The 14927-nt window shown below is 39.9% G+C and overlaps 2 protein-coding genes across 2 annotated transcripts in view; both read right to left on the bottom strand.

Annotated features, from left to right (window-relative positions):
• The window catches only part of LOC109486798 (RING finger protein 24-like), a 26629-nt gene extending 21920 nt beyond the window's left edge, over positions 1 to 4709 (bottom strand). Inside the window, exons 1-2 of the mRNA XM_019790691.1 lie at positions 4530 to 4709; positions 587 to 730 (exon numbers count right to left, since the gene is read on the bottom strand). Coding sequence (XP_019646250.1) covers positions 587 to 714 — 128 coding nt within the window. The 5' untranslated portion in view covers positions 715 to 730; positions 4530 to 4709. The remainder of the gene's footprint in view (positions 1 to 586; positions 731 to 4529) is intronic.
• A 1999-nt stretch (positions 4710 to 6708) lies between these two features.
• On the bottom strand, positions 6709 to 10647 carry LOC109486869. The gene is made up of 6 exons (XM_019790779.1): positions 10329 to 10647; positions 9766 to 9896; positions 9281 to 9390; positions 8829 to 8913; positions 8331 to 8498; positions 6709 to 7956 (listed from the first exon to the last, which is right to left on the bottom strand). The coding sequence occupies exons 1-6, from the start codon at positions 10561 to 10563 to the stop codon at positions 7762 to 7764; spliced, it is 924 nt and encodes a 307-aa protein (XP_019646338.1). The 5' UTR covers positions 10564 to 10647; the 3' UTR covers positions 6709 to 7761.
• Between the last annotated feature and the right edge of the window lie 4280 nt (positions 10648 to 14927).

Below are 14927 nucleotides of genomic sequence, written 5' to 3'. Positions count from 1 at the left end.
CATCCTATTATAGGCTTAAATGCTACAAAATGAGCCATGAAGTCAACACAAAAGGCTGGGATAAAATTTAAACATTGAATTTTGAACTTTTAATCAAACCACTGCAATGATAGATTGGAAAACTGTAACAACTAGGAAGAAAAGGACTTTCCTCAACTGTTTGGGGGCAAAACATGAGCATTTTTCAGTTGATTCAGGACCACAATCAATTTTTTTTTTTTTTTGCAAATCAGAAAAAAACGAAGAGGCGAATCCGAGAACCAACAAATTAAATTGGTGTGGCCCTAGGATAACATACATTTACATAATATTATAAAACTACATAACTAAGGCCTAGCGAGAAAACTAAAGACGTGTTTCCAATTTTCAGGTCCTCAAATAATCAAGATAAATAGAGATTTTGTACTACAAATTTCTATCAAGTTGATATCACTTTTTCTACTGCAGAATGACTCAGAATGTCTCAGATGAAAAATCATACCTACCTTTTGAGTGGTCAACAAAAATAGGCAGGTTTTTGGTAAGGGTAGGAAGAATAAGTGGAAACACAAACATTTTTACCTGGCCTAATGATAAAGTCACTTACCTGACAAGGTAACAGCAGAATATGAGGCTCAACACAAAGATGAAGAGGCCTACGCTGATCATAGGCAGAGACACACGGAAGTGTAGGAGCATGTCCGATGACATCATGTATGTGGGTGTCAGGTACATGTAGAAACTGGAAAGACTACAACAACACAAAATAAATCAAATTAGACATTTCAATTTCTGGCAAAGTCACTGTGCACTTTTCGATGTTATCTGTATCTTTATCGGTATAGCAGGTATAACCGTGCTTCGGCGTCACACACCAGCTTCGTAGACATGTAACGCAGTGGAAGCTAGCTATATTATACCGAAAAAATTGTTACACTCAACCTTTTCACATTCAATTGCAGGAGTTGTTTAAAGCTTTCTAGTGATCTAGATTCTAGTGATAATTCGGACCAACAAGACAGATGTAAAAATGTTCGAGAAGCAAACAGTGAATAATCATTGTGATAATTGTTTACATAATTGCAAGTTCTCCTATTAATGTCTACATTGTTTGCTTGTTTTTCACACTGCAGTGCCAGGGTCCAAACTGCTCACTGTGACGTCACAAATGAGCTGCAATCAAGAAATTAATGATTTGTAAAGTCTGATGTTCAGTTAAAGATCATTTTTTGCACACATCATGTTCATTGAAAAATACTTAGACTCTCTCATGTTTGAATGTGATAGGAAACTGTTGTATTTTAGTGTCATTGATGGCAGAAGCACTTTTAATTTATGCTCAGCCAATACATGTTCCATACCTTCCAAAGGAAACCAGGCTCTTTCTTAGATAAGCACAAAAATGCTTCCTCTTTATTGTCTAGAAAATGTTCTATGTGTTCTGACAGGCCTTCCGTAGTTGATGGAATGCATGCCAGCATTGCTGTTTTGCAATTATCCACCAGTCATCAACTCTGACCTATTATGTGCATGTAATTAGTGTTAAGTACATGCACATAATGTAGGCTTGAATAAACTTTACGTAACAGGTTCACGGCCATTAGACTGTCTGGTTACACACTAGGCATACAATTTTTACAAGTACTTGAGGAAGAAAACCAGAAAAAAAATGCATTTTCCTGGTTCAAATTTACTTTTAAATTCGAAGTAGGTGAAGCCAGTCAGCATCAAAGTTTCAAAAACTTTCTTCAAGATTCCCTCATAGAAAAACTGGCAACAAATCTCAACTTGCCCAGGATCCCAGTGAAATACAGGCAAGCATAGCTGGAACAAGATTGATCGATTCATGAAATGTAACAAAAATGTTCACACAAGAATAATGTTGTACAGACATCAAAATAGATAGTGTACTACAGCAAGCGATTGTACTAACAGGAACCCTATATATAGCAATCCACTGAAAAATGACTTTGTAGAGGGCAAGTTGGGCATACATTTATTATATCCACAACTCTGCACCATCTTGGTTTGTGGGGCATAAGATGCATGTAGAATTTAACAAAATACAATCATCATTACCTTTGACAAGAAGGTACTATTTTTGGTTCTGCCATGGTGGAGTGCGTGGCTGTGGCCTATGTCTGAATGTATGTAGGTAGTAGGTTGACAGCACGGTGGTGAAGATTGACAGTCCAAAAGACAGATAAAAAGCTCAGAAACAGGAAACAGGGTGAACTTGAACCTTTATCTCCTTGCTTCATTTACTTCAAAAAAGAGTACTGTGCACAGCAAGCAATCATACTAACAGGAACCCTATACACAGTATAGCAAGCCACTGAAAAATGACTTTGTAGAGCGCAAGTTGGGCATACATTTATTATATCCACTACCCTGCACCATCTTGGTTTGTGGAATATGACTATGAGATGCATATAGAAACAAAATACAATCATCATTTCGACAAGATGGTATTAATAATGTTTTTGGTTCTGCCATTGTGGAGTGGCTGTAGCCTATGTGTGAATGTATGTAGGTTGTAGGTTGACAGCACGGGGGTGAAGATCGACAGGCAGAAAGAAAGATGAGAACGTCAGAAACAGGAAATGGGGTGAACTTGACGGTTAGAGAATCTGGCCAGAAACCAGCAAGATCTGTATCTGTATAGCCGGTATGTAGAAGCTCGACATATGGGGGAATTCAGAAAGCAGAGGACTGCATGTCAGTGACTATGCTCAGTTTCTGCCTAGTCATGGTGATCTGCTCCATTAATTGTTCTACTAAATTCACGAAAAATATTTCACTGGAGTCTGAAATCTCTACTTGTCTTTTACTGTTCAATTTATATTGCAAACCTTCATTTGTTGCTGCTTGGAATGCTGTACATTTCGCTACCTTACCTTATCTTACCTTTCAGTAATGACCTTTTCCTCCATACATACCAGCAGAGAAACCTCATTACTGACGATGAAACTTAGTTAACAGCACGGATTTATTTTCAAACTGATTTATCCTGCACGAAACGTCTTCAGGCCATATATTATATAGGCCGTGGGCAGGATTCAACATTTACAAAACGTAAACATTTACAAAAATAAAGATGCAAATTTTTACCATGAAAGTATGGTATCATAAATGGCCCTTTGGACTAAAAATACATTAAATTTTGTACCTATCTGTAACATATTTCTATTTTGCAATGGACATATTTAAACACCATGATGACTATTGATGCCATGGCTAATAATATTGACCTATGAAGATATTCTACATTTGCTTCATTTACTTAAAAAAACATGTAGAGATATAAAACATAATGAACACAAAGGGAAAACCGTTGAACATGTTCGTGGTGGTGGATTTAGCACCCGTTTCACGTTAAACTGTCAACTTTGGGTCAGGGATGGGGTAACGTTACATCCTGAATCCTGATGACAATGCAGAAAAATTCTTATTGACGGGAACATCCTGTCAATAGCCTTGGCCTTTTCTAAATCAATGTCTCTTCATGACCATCAATCACATTATACACCTGTAGCTTCTCTAAGTCTCTCACTGACAAGGATGCATAGATTCAATCACATCGGGAATTTGGAGATTCATTTGGACATATTTTAAAAATCTGGTTTTAGATTCTGATGCTGAAGTCATCACTTGCCGGTGACACTGATTGAGATTTAGGGCATGACCCAGGAAATAAAGGACAACAAAAGCTGTCAATCACAATAAGTAGTGCTCTAGCTTAACCATTAAGTTTGAGCACAGGACTGCTAGGAACATAATTTCGAATGTTGTAATCAGAAGAGTTCTAATACAAAATTGACTGATGATCATAATGATGATGAACACAAGAATCAAAAAGATAAGAAAGATAATCAACCAGTAATCAAATTGTTATTATGTCCTGGAATCCAGGACATTTCCTCTCCTATACCTTTCGTTTTGAATTTATGTTATCCAAATCTATAATCATCAAATAGATCATAATAAGTTCATTGCAGGTTCCTACACGAAGGCTGATGGCAAGTATTTAGCGGAAAAGCCATTGTATGTAAGAAAGCATCCGATGTTTTAGGAATAATTTTACCTATAACATGTGTAGCACGTAGGGTTATATGACGTTACCTGACGTCTAAACCTCCCACATGTAATTGCTGTTGATTGCAAACGTTGTCTACTATCGTGAGAGCTGAGTGACCCAAAATCATCTAGGCGAATTATTCAGTTTGTGGCCCTGATGTTTAATCCAATTTTCGAGACGCCAGCCATTATATGTAAACAGACCCCTTGACCATGACACCCAGATTGTGTTGATAATAGTGCAAATTCTTCCTATTTAGAAAAAAATAAGAATGTGCAAGTATAACAGCATTAAGGTGGTGTTGCATGTACTAAAACATGTCTATGTTGATTGTAACCTTATATTCGCGCGTTGATTGTGCAATATAATGTTTACATTCGTGGAATGTATAATTTAGGTGCCTGGCACTGTCATTTCCGAAAACACCCGCGATCTCCTGCGGATTTCAACAGGGAAAAAAGAGTCATCTCACCTGCAAATCACGTCTCTTCTCCTCGGAATATCGGGACGCTTGTCTTGGGGTCGTTAAATGGCCAATATGTCGGTTTTGCGGGGCGTCCGGGGGCCAGAATCGGGGTAGAAGCGCCGAGTGGTCAGCCTCTGCAGCTCAGGCGGCCATGTTGGGAATGTGCAGGAGAAACAACAAATCCCGACATGCTGTGCGAGGACAAAGTCCTGTTACACAGGTAAGTCAACAGGTGGGTAAACAGGTGGACATCAGCAGGCCGCGCGGCAGTCTCTATTAAAAACGGTCCAGTACATGTCCACCAAAGGGTCTGGCTCCGCAGATAACTATTTCAAAATATAACAGTTAGATGGGGAAGTCGATCTGCACATTTTTTTTTTATTTTGCCCATTTGGATATTTGCTTCACAACGCCCATTTACCAAACACTTGAGAATATAAGATTTTCTCTATTCTAAACGGTTGTTTTACACATTTTCTTGCGCTATAAGCCTACCTGGATTCATTAAGACATTTGGGGAGTAAAAGATCAATGCGCCGCAAAAACGTGTTGGAAGCTGCCGAAGATCCGAACGAAAACAGCTGTTTACATTATTTTTAGGATCCTCCTAAAATACAGCACAGCGGGCCTGGCGCAACTTTCTCGCGCTGCGCTGAGTCGCCGGAAAAGCGAAATAGCGATGCTAATGCTGAAAGTAATTGGAAATGACAATCTAGATGAGAAATTTTCAATTATTTATATTTACAGTTTTGGCGCAAAAATCTTACATAATATCGCTTTAAAGTGAATTAATAAGTTACTGGTAGCTGAGGATCCATTGCAAAAGCACCGTCGACAAAATGCACAAATGTGTTATCGATCCACTTTTACCTTAAGAAGTAGACTTTGAATAATGCAAATTTGGGGAAAGAATTCCACGGTACCTCGGATTTTCAATACCTGCGTAACGTGGTATACTCTCCAAACATTGGGTTGGCGTAAAAATATATACCAGTGCAAAAAAGAAAGCCCAATAAAAAAGCCCCCAAAACACGCCAAAAATAAGTCAAAACCTAAACCTCTGCTAGAAGAGTAATCATACAAAGCAATTGTTCATTATGTTCGGTTGTGCATGACTATGACTATGTTGCCTGAAATCAGACTTTTTAACAGTCGGCGTTTGCACAGGAGGATAACCCTAACCAGGAAACATGATCGAATGCTCCACGATGTAACCTCTTCTTGTTGGCTTTTAGATCGTGTACACGTATGTAGCTTAATTGTAGAAAGTCCAATAACTATACACTCAATACAAACCTTTCAAGCTCGGGCCCACTTCGATCTAAGTCTGCTAAATGAAGCTACGAGATGCAATTAGCAGACCCTACCAAGGATTCCGCGTACCTTAACACGAGAAATCCGAGGCCTACTGAAGCACCGTAATCTTTCAAAGCGAATAATAAGATCGCCGTGCTTCGAAAATATTTTATGGAATTTAGCCCCCAGCAGCTAGAGAAGGTTTTGATTGCTTTCGCTTATGGACGTACACATGCCATCAGCCCACTCGTTCTAACGCCTACACCAAATGACGCAGACCGTTTGGACGTTTTGTATACCATGATTATTTGTAAAATACGTCTCTGGAGATGTAATTGTGAGGGCTATCTGCTCACGAACAATTCTCTTTGCATTCAATGAAAAGAAGCAGTACTAGACTAGTATTCTGCATCATTTGTATTTCTCAAGTTGAACATATCAAAGGATTTGTAACGGATACTAGTTTTGATCATTTTCCCTGCTGACGTGCTAGTATTATAGCTTGGACTCCATTCGGCCTGTGGCTACTTTGATGTTCCCCGAAATTCTATGGCTTTCACTTTGATCGTTTCGAGCTATATCGTTCTTGAAAGGGGTCTGCCAGACGTAATATACGAGGGTTTACCAGATTCGCTCTTGTATTGCTGTCTCTGACCGATTATGACCTCACTCTTATGTCCTACTCCGTTTTTCTTTCCATAGGGTAACTGTAGGGCATCGATCTGTGATCTTTTCGGTGGTACTTTAGGTCTTGGCTTGAGGATTATGTTGTTTACATGTTTTTATCCGCATATATGTTCAGACCCAATGGTCATTCAGATAATTTTTTAATGGTGTCCTACTGAGGTTAGTTTTGTAGACTGAATCCTTACACGTTAGAAGGAACGTACAGCCTACTTGATTAACCTATAATCATTTATCATGGACGCTTTAATTCTTTCAACTCAGGTATTTATTAGAAAGAAGTTGAATCATCGAGAACACTCATGCAAACTTGAGTTCGTGTGAATACAACGGGAACCGTGATTTTTATCTGCGAACATGTAAAACCAACTGACCACATGAGCAATACTCCTCCTTCTCGGAGTTACAATATCTGTTCGATCGTCTTGAGTTCAATTAATTTGAATAACTAATGCTGACAACGACCTCATTGTTTCTGCCGTAATAAGAAAACACGTTTAGATGAGAATGGTAACGTTTATAGGTATGGTTCGCACTGATAGATTAGGTTTGCTATCGCCGTCTAGCAGATCACTCCTGCACTGCAATTGCTTGGCGCCAGCTCTACCTGTCAAGTCGAGAATTATAAAAATATTAGCGTTGACATTGTCGATGATTGAACTGTAGGAAAATGTAAATTTAATCCCAATTACTCTCCCAGAACTACTAGTACAGTTTGTATTACTATTCCTTTGATATATATAATTTGGACAAACCGATTCAACTGGAGATACAATTTTCGTTGATATGTGGCTAGAGAACGGAGCAGTTTCTTAGCTTTTCTAGGAGAGATATGTATTTGGCGAAGGTGGCCCGACACAGCTCTTCACCCGATACAACCCTCCACCATATATACATCTCTCCCCCTGAAAAGATTCTGCTGCGCTACTCTAGTCAGTGATCGCCCTAATAAAATCTTCACCTGGTCTAGTCCGACGAATTGCTGCACTGTTTAAAGTCAAATACATTGTACATTCATATGTATGGCCTCTCCAACTCTGTCCTGCTACACGATGTAACCCAACACCGATGTTGTTGCTACAGTACTAGTTACCATGGTGACAGGCGCGTCCTCCATGTCATTAACCTTATCAAGTTGTTTAGAGGGAGAGGAAGAAGAAGAAACTGAGCAAAAACAATATGTTTTCCTTCTGCGAAGGTAAACGGAATTAACGCTAGCCGCTAGTAAGTCAACACAGGAGGCTAATCATCCCTTCCTCTAACGGATGAGGATGGTGTAGCGCCAGTTGCTGCCAGCATCCCGGATGTCGGCGGTATTTCCGGTCAGACAGCAGGAGCTGGTGTACCAGTTCGCCCAGTGGCCGTGAGGAGACGTGTTCAGGTCGTAACCCCACGTGATCTGTTGGGTCGACCAGCCGAGACCCACGTGAGGGTAGGTCGGGTCATTTCCAGTCTAAAGGAGCAAAAAAAAAAACAAGGCTGGCAACAAAAATTACGGTCATGGCGACGGTTTTAATCTATTATTCGTCTGTATATGATGATAGATTTGTTATGTGATATGTTTATGGTTTTGGTTCGATATAAGATTCCAATACACTATACAATATGATATTACAATTCACTGTCCTCATAAATTATGCAAATTAGAACCTGATTTGCATTATGTACATCTAGCAAGAGTTTCAGGGCGGGCTTCATATTTTCGCCAAATGACACTAGCCATTACAAGTGACGCATTGTAAAGGTTGCACATTGATAATGCAAATAAGGTCCTCATTTGCATAAATCATATCAGTTGAAGAACTTCTCTAATGACGACAGGATCACCTTGATCTCCTTCTTCTCCTTCGTGACGCTGCTGGTCATGGTGGCCACCACCTTGTTGTCCCCACAGAAGCCGTCGATGTAACAGTGTCCCTTCAGGCCCAGGTCGTCACGGTAGTAGCCGTAGTGAGACACCACATCAGCTGAGGACTTGGCCCAGCCGTACACAACCTGGGGACAACATCGATGCGTTGTTTGTTTGTTTGTATCTTTGTTTGCTGATGATTATGACAAGATATTGTTCAGTGATAATTTCCGTTCGGGTCCAGCCGGATCAGAATGCTTTCTAAAACTACCGATTGAATTTTGCAATATGTGTTCCACCAACACAGAGGAGTTCTAATTCTAATGCCTATTAGATTAGCTTGAAAAGTGTTATTCTCACGGCTGTCTTTTGAGAGAAAGTAAGATGTTTGTAACTTTGCGCAGAAGGTAAAAGTAAGATATCCGATGAAAGTGACAACAACTTAGGTATAGACCATGGCAGTGAATGGCCGTTACCTCGTGGTACATTCCTAAGTCCAGACCCTGGGTGTAAATAGCGCTACTAGTGGTGTTGGAGAGAACTGCCTGGATAGGGCCGTTCCTGTGCATATTAAAACAAATTTTATTTCCTCGGCAAAGAAAACTATATTCTTAGTACAGCGTGTAATTACTTCCGTTTCCTGGAGTTTTGTTTTTCGGTGCGTCCGTAGTATACAGTAGTCCCACGCACTGTCTATAACTGTTAAGGTATACGAGGTTCATTGAGGAAAAACTCTCTTTTATCTGCCCACCCAAGGGTGGCAGCTATTCTTCCAGGAGCGATACATACGATACTCGATTAAGTTTCCAATGTTGATTCAGCGAAGACGTATTAGCTTTGAAATTAAATAATCCATGCTGTGGTGAGGTGAAAGTATTTTGACGATCTTACGTTAACTCAGCCACATCGTATTTGCATATCTCGTTACCTGGTTATGATGTCATACATCTCGGCAGCCTGGTCTGTGGAGGCTCCCTTGGCCATCATGTTGAAGATCCTCAGCCAGCCGCCATCCTGGAAGCCCATTTCACACCAAACCTGTCAAAACAAGTTCACGAATATGTTGTGACCTGTTCTTATCCGGTTCACACTACGTGACGGATTATCGTTCACACTACGTGACGGATTATTGTACCGAAGAAACATTTGAACGTACCGATTCTAGGTTGTCAAGGTATAAAACAAAGCAAGACTGATCCCTCCAATTTCAATAAATCAAAATCAAAGCAAAGCAAAGCAAATCCCATAGCCGTGACCACCGTTAAACCGTAGAAGTGCAAAATAAAAACGTGAAAATGCAAATACAATAAGACGAACATGTAGCCATTGTCTCATTGGTCGATCCGCTAATTGCCATTCTCTCATTGGCTGAACTACTAATTGGTAAAATTGGCATGGTATTTCGTGTCGCACCTGGACTGCCCCCTCGTCCCGTGCGGAGAGCCGTACCCAGTACAGCCCGCTTGTGTAGGAGCCAGACAGGAAGATCTCGCGGCATGACATAGCTGGGTTTTCCTCAGACTCTCCTCTCCTTGAGACGTCCCCTAATGTGATATAGACATAGACCTTCAGTACCAACTTCATCATAATTGCCAATAATGAATATCTTTCTGAATTTAGAACCACCTGTCAAAGGAAGGGATCTTGCCAAGACATGTCAGCTTAGCGACCAAAACAATAACGTGAATGTTATGTGAAGCCTACAGTGATTGCATGCCAGGTCTGAGCCCCAACCAAGGTTTAACATGCCCATGCTTGTACAACAATCTTACGCGCCTTTGTCAACAAAAGATGTGACCAAAAATTTGGCAGATCGATATCGCTTCCATACGTAAAGAACATCTTTCACAGCTTGTGTGTTTCGTTGTTAAATCATATTTAGGTATCGTATCGTATTACCATTATGAAATAAAGATCACAAATCCACATTTTGTCACTCAACGGTCGCTCGGTGATCATGGTCTAGTGAAGCTTACCTGAGACACGATCGGAAAGTTCTTGAAGCCTTGCTTTGAGCTCATCCAGCTCGTTCTTCCCCACACAGTTCCCACTGTGAAAGACGAAGTTGCCGGTGATGCTGCAGCCCTGGGCGTCTGGTGCTGGGTCGGGGGAGCCGCCACAAGTTGTGGACGAGGTGCCCGCGTCTTCAGCGACTGTTAGACGTAAGATAACACACAGTGAGAAAAGTGCTAGAAGTTTGAGAGACGACATGGTTGACAACCTCGAGCTCACCAAAGGGTACGGTTATTTTTACGATTAATATGGAGATTTCTGTAGTCCAGGTTTGCAAGAAGACGTTCAGTGACCTAAATAAACCTTCACTTTAAACGGAGACGTGTAAGTAAGCACGTAAGCCCTGGCTTAGCCCAAGGACTTAGCCTGATCATAATTCACTATAATCTTTAAGCAGATCTTTCGGTATCCAAGACAGCAGCCAAGTAGCTTGTTGGATACATTCTGACCAATTTGACACTATCTTGGCTAGCGAAAGATCTCCTTGGATTTCTACAGCCCACTTATCGAAAAAAATGGATTTACTAATGGTAATAAATGCCAGGAAAGATGTGAAACAATTGGAATTGACTTTTATTTACTACAATTATAAAGTCCTGTGATGTTGACAAAGTATACATCAAGGGACTTGACTTGTATTTACCTTTATTGTAAATCTGGCACTAGTACTGTTTACAAGGTATAAACACATCAATTGACTTTACCGACGTCACATTTACTGTTATTACCTCCATGAAATGTGTCATGGAGGTTATATTTTCAGTTGCGTTTATCTGTCCGTCTGTCCGTCTGTTGGTCAACAAGATAACTCAAGAACGCCTGGATGGATTGGTTTCATACTTGGTGTGTTGGTAGGGTGTGACAAAAACTGGAAATGATTAGATTTTGGTCCCCCTAGTGGCTTCCCTTGGTACTGCAGCGCAACTTCCGGTTTTGATATCTCGCGATCTGGACATGCTAGGGTCATGAAATTTGGATGATAGGTAGCTCTCGTGCTTGGGAAGAAGTCACATGAGTTTGGGCCCCCTAGCGGCTTGTTCTGGAACTGCAGGATGGTTTCTTTAAAAATATTCGAGAGAGGATAACTGAACAACTGTTTGATGGATCGTCATGATTTTTGGTATGTAGGTAGCTGAAATGATGCTTGACATGATTAAAATGCAATTATGCAAATCAGGATCTAATTTTCATAATTAATGAGGAAATTCTATAAATCTGCTGTATTCCATATTAGGGCTATGAAACACTTTAGACATATGTAATTGAGAACAACAAGATCATTGGTAGATATTGATTATGTAAATGAAGACCTAATTTGCATAATTAATGGCAAATTGGTACAATTTTATGGTGGTAACTGCTGTGAATTTAATACTTGCCATACTTGGAAGTTCAATTAAGGCGAACATCACTAAACATAATTTATTCAAATCAGGACCTCATTTGCATAATTTATGAGGAAACGCTAGATTAGCCTTATTTCTTAAGATAACCCTGTCATTGGGCGGAGAATATGATCAAATGATATAATATATGCAATTGGGCTCTTATAATTTGCATATTGGCAGTAAAAAAATGTATAATTCGTCAGCTTGGATGGCAAACATGAGTTGGCAAAGGTATGTCAGAGGTCATACTTGCATATAACCAACAATATCATACGTTGTCCATGTTAAATGGTAAGGATTTCACCAGTGTGTAGGTAGGGGCTATGTGAATAATTTGTATAAAAATTTTGCTAATGAGCAGGATTGTAAATGTAAGCCATTTATGTGATCATCACTATGCATAAGCTTTACGAAAGCACTAAACATGTCATGGAGGTATGAGATTGTCGAACTCTAGTTCGTAAATCCAACTTTTTATGCAGTGGGGCTAGCCTATAGAGGTGTTTTATCGGTCTAAGCCCCAAAAAGTCATTTTTTTCTCCCATAATACATGGTCAATCTCTACTATTCTGCAGCAAGTTATTGCCTTCGACGAGAAGGCTATGAAATCGTTTTGGCACTGTTTGGCAGATTATGCACGACAAATTTTGAAGGAGGTTTTTGGCAGGCAGGTTGTCTTAGTGATGGGCATTGTCAAGGCCAAAAATGGGCTTCGTGGGGGGTTCTTACGTGACTGGAGCTGACCTTTTGTGTTTGCGTTTTTTGTTGTACTCCAGACAAATCGGGAATTATTAAATGGTTGTCTATGATTTTTAGTTGGCAAGTTACCGTTGAGAATACGAAGGTCAAGTTCTGATGAAATGGGCCTCGTGGGGGTTCCCACGTCATTGAATTTGACCTTTTGTGTTGGTCGTTATTGTTGTTAGCAGGGTAATTCATGAAGTCAAATGGATGTTCACGATTTTTTGTGAGCAAGATGCCGTTGACGATAGGAAGATCAAGTTCGGAAATGGTCGTCGTGGGTGGTCCGTACTGTAGTGGGCTTTTGGTGATTGAACATTTTAAGGGCAGGCGAAGTCTTGGTCAGGTTTTGTATCTAGGTTAAAGCAACAAGTTACAGACAGGAACCTGTCAACAGTGGCTTTCTTCCGAAAACATTTTCTTTGAATGGTTGTTTGTTGAAACAACATTCCCAAGCAGGGGCGTGCTTAACGATTGCTAATGTGACAGCACTGTGGCCCCCAGTGTAAACATCTGGAATGTGTTTTAATTGGGTATACTGTACACGATGGCCAGGTCCAGGCATCGTGTATCGCTGGAAAATAGTAGAAAATGGCCAAAATAAAGGGAATAGTATGCCGCTAAAGGGAGTTAGCCCGCTAGAGAGATACAATTTGCGACTCACGGGAGGAACCTATTTATCTTACATACCACATACCATCACAACAATTGGCCATTTTGTGTGAACATTTTGTAGTGCAATTGTTTTCAACGTATATTGGACATTGCACGCTTCAACAACGCTGGCTGTATAGAAGAATAATTTAGTTGAAGGAGTTTTTGCCGGCCGTTTTTTTAAGTTTGGATCGCCGCGCATCGGAGGGAAGAAAACAACCTTTCGCGGCCAGACTCCCAGGCCAATTTTCGTAGAAAGACATGGTACAGGCTTGGGAAATAGTATGTTGCTTCGTTCACAAAGGACTCTCTGACCACTATAACTACGCTTTTACAGAATTTTCACATTAATAATGCAAATTAGGTTATCATTTACATAATAGGTACCTGTTGATGTTCCACCTGCCACAGATGAAATAGATTACATGTATAAAAGTACTATTATATAAAACACTGTAATTATAGACTTTCCTCCTAAATAATGCAAATTAAGTCCTCATTTGCATAATTTGCATTTAATTATGTACAACTCTCTCTCAGCTACCTACACACCAAAAATGATGAAAATATGTTCCCATTTGGACTTATTGGCTTTTAAAGATTTCGCCAGAAAGTCCCCTGCACTTCCAGAACAAGCTGCTAGGGGGACCAAACTCACACCACATATTCCTGACAGAAAATGCTATACCTCCAAAAACAATACCTCCATTTTTCATGGAGGTAATTACAGAATATGTACAGGTCGGACCGTCCTGTCGTTTTGGCACGGAAGCGACCAGAGAGCGTTTTAAAGGTGACCAACCCTCCCACCTGCCGGCCTCTCCACACTCCTGTCAATCATCCTGGCCAACAGGCTTGTCTCACCTTTCTCGTTCCCAGAGCACTCGTTCAGAAGAAGACCCAGCACGAGGCAAAGGTTGACAATAGAAAACGCCATCTTACCAACTCAGATAGAACTGCAGAAGACGACAGAAAATGGTTGGTCTAAGCTAGCCTAGGTTATCGGCAACTTTTCAATTCAAGAAAACCATTAAATTTTTTTTTGCTGGCGATGACATATTTTTATTAAGTTAAAGAAATATTACATATAAATACATAAAAAGAAAAACCTTGTGGCAAGCCCCCTAAAGCAAATATAATAATACATACATGGGGTGTGACAGGTTACAAAGAATGTTCGTCTCGAATATTATCAAAATAAGAATAGTGTATTACAGAAATAAGGCTTGTTATTCGATGATACACTCTTAAAGATATTTTGCATATAATAAACATTGATTCAAGTGTCTATTCTTTTACTGCTTTTTCAATTTTACCATACATTATATCCGTTTTCGTTAGTGCAATATGTTCTGAAAAGGTGTCAAGCCACCAGGAGCAAAAGTCCTTCCAATAAGTAGTGACGTAACAACAATCTACAAACAAGTGGTTTAGGTTTAGTTTTTTGTTAAAAAATGGGAATTTGTCTGAGTCTGTAACTTTAATTTTCTTAAGATAGCAACTTGTCGGCAAAAACCTTTGTATTATCTCATACTGAAAATACTGTAGTTTTTAAACATTCTTAGTGCATATGAAAGCCAATGAGTACACATTTTTCAAGTTGTCTTCATGTTCAAAAGTTTTTGACGGTTCGTCATGACCCGGTGTGAGTTCAAACGTTTGTTTTAAATATGTCATAAATATGTCATACAACTGTTTTCAAGAAAAAGTCTGTGAAGCGATGGTTTCTCCCACCGAATCACCAAGCTGATCTTTCTTTACTGCATTTTTTTCCAAACA

Source organism: Branchiostoma belcheri, unplaced genomic scaffold (genome assembly GCF_001625305.1).
Source record: "Branchiostoma belcheri isolate BF01 breed outbred unplaced genomic scaffold, Haploidv18h27 scaffold83, whole genome shotgun sequence".
Taxonomy (NCBI): Eukaryota; Metazoa; Chordata; class Leptocardii; order Amphioxiformes; family Branchiostomatidae; genus Branchiostoma; species Branchiostoma belcheri.
This window is presented reverse-complemented; position numbering and strand designations above follow the sequence as displayed.

What these genes read in the sequence shown, in the direction of transcription:
- LOC109486869 (XM_019790779.1), bottom strand. Translation starts at nt 10,563, where the DNA reads ATGTCGTCTCTCAAACTTCTAGCACTTTTCTCACTGTGTGTTATCTTA. An exon ending in GGGACGAGGGGGCAGTCCAG is followed by an intron (nt 9,391 to 9,765) that starts GTGCGACACGAA and finishes TTGTTTTGACAG; the next exon opens with GTTTGGTGTGAAATGGGCTT. An exon ending in ATGTATGACATCATAACCAG is followed by an intron (nt 8,914 to 9,280) that starts GTAACGAGATAT and finishes TAATATGCACAG; the next exon opens with GAACGGCCCTATCCAGGCAG.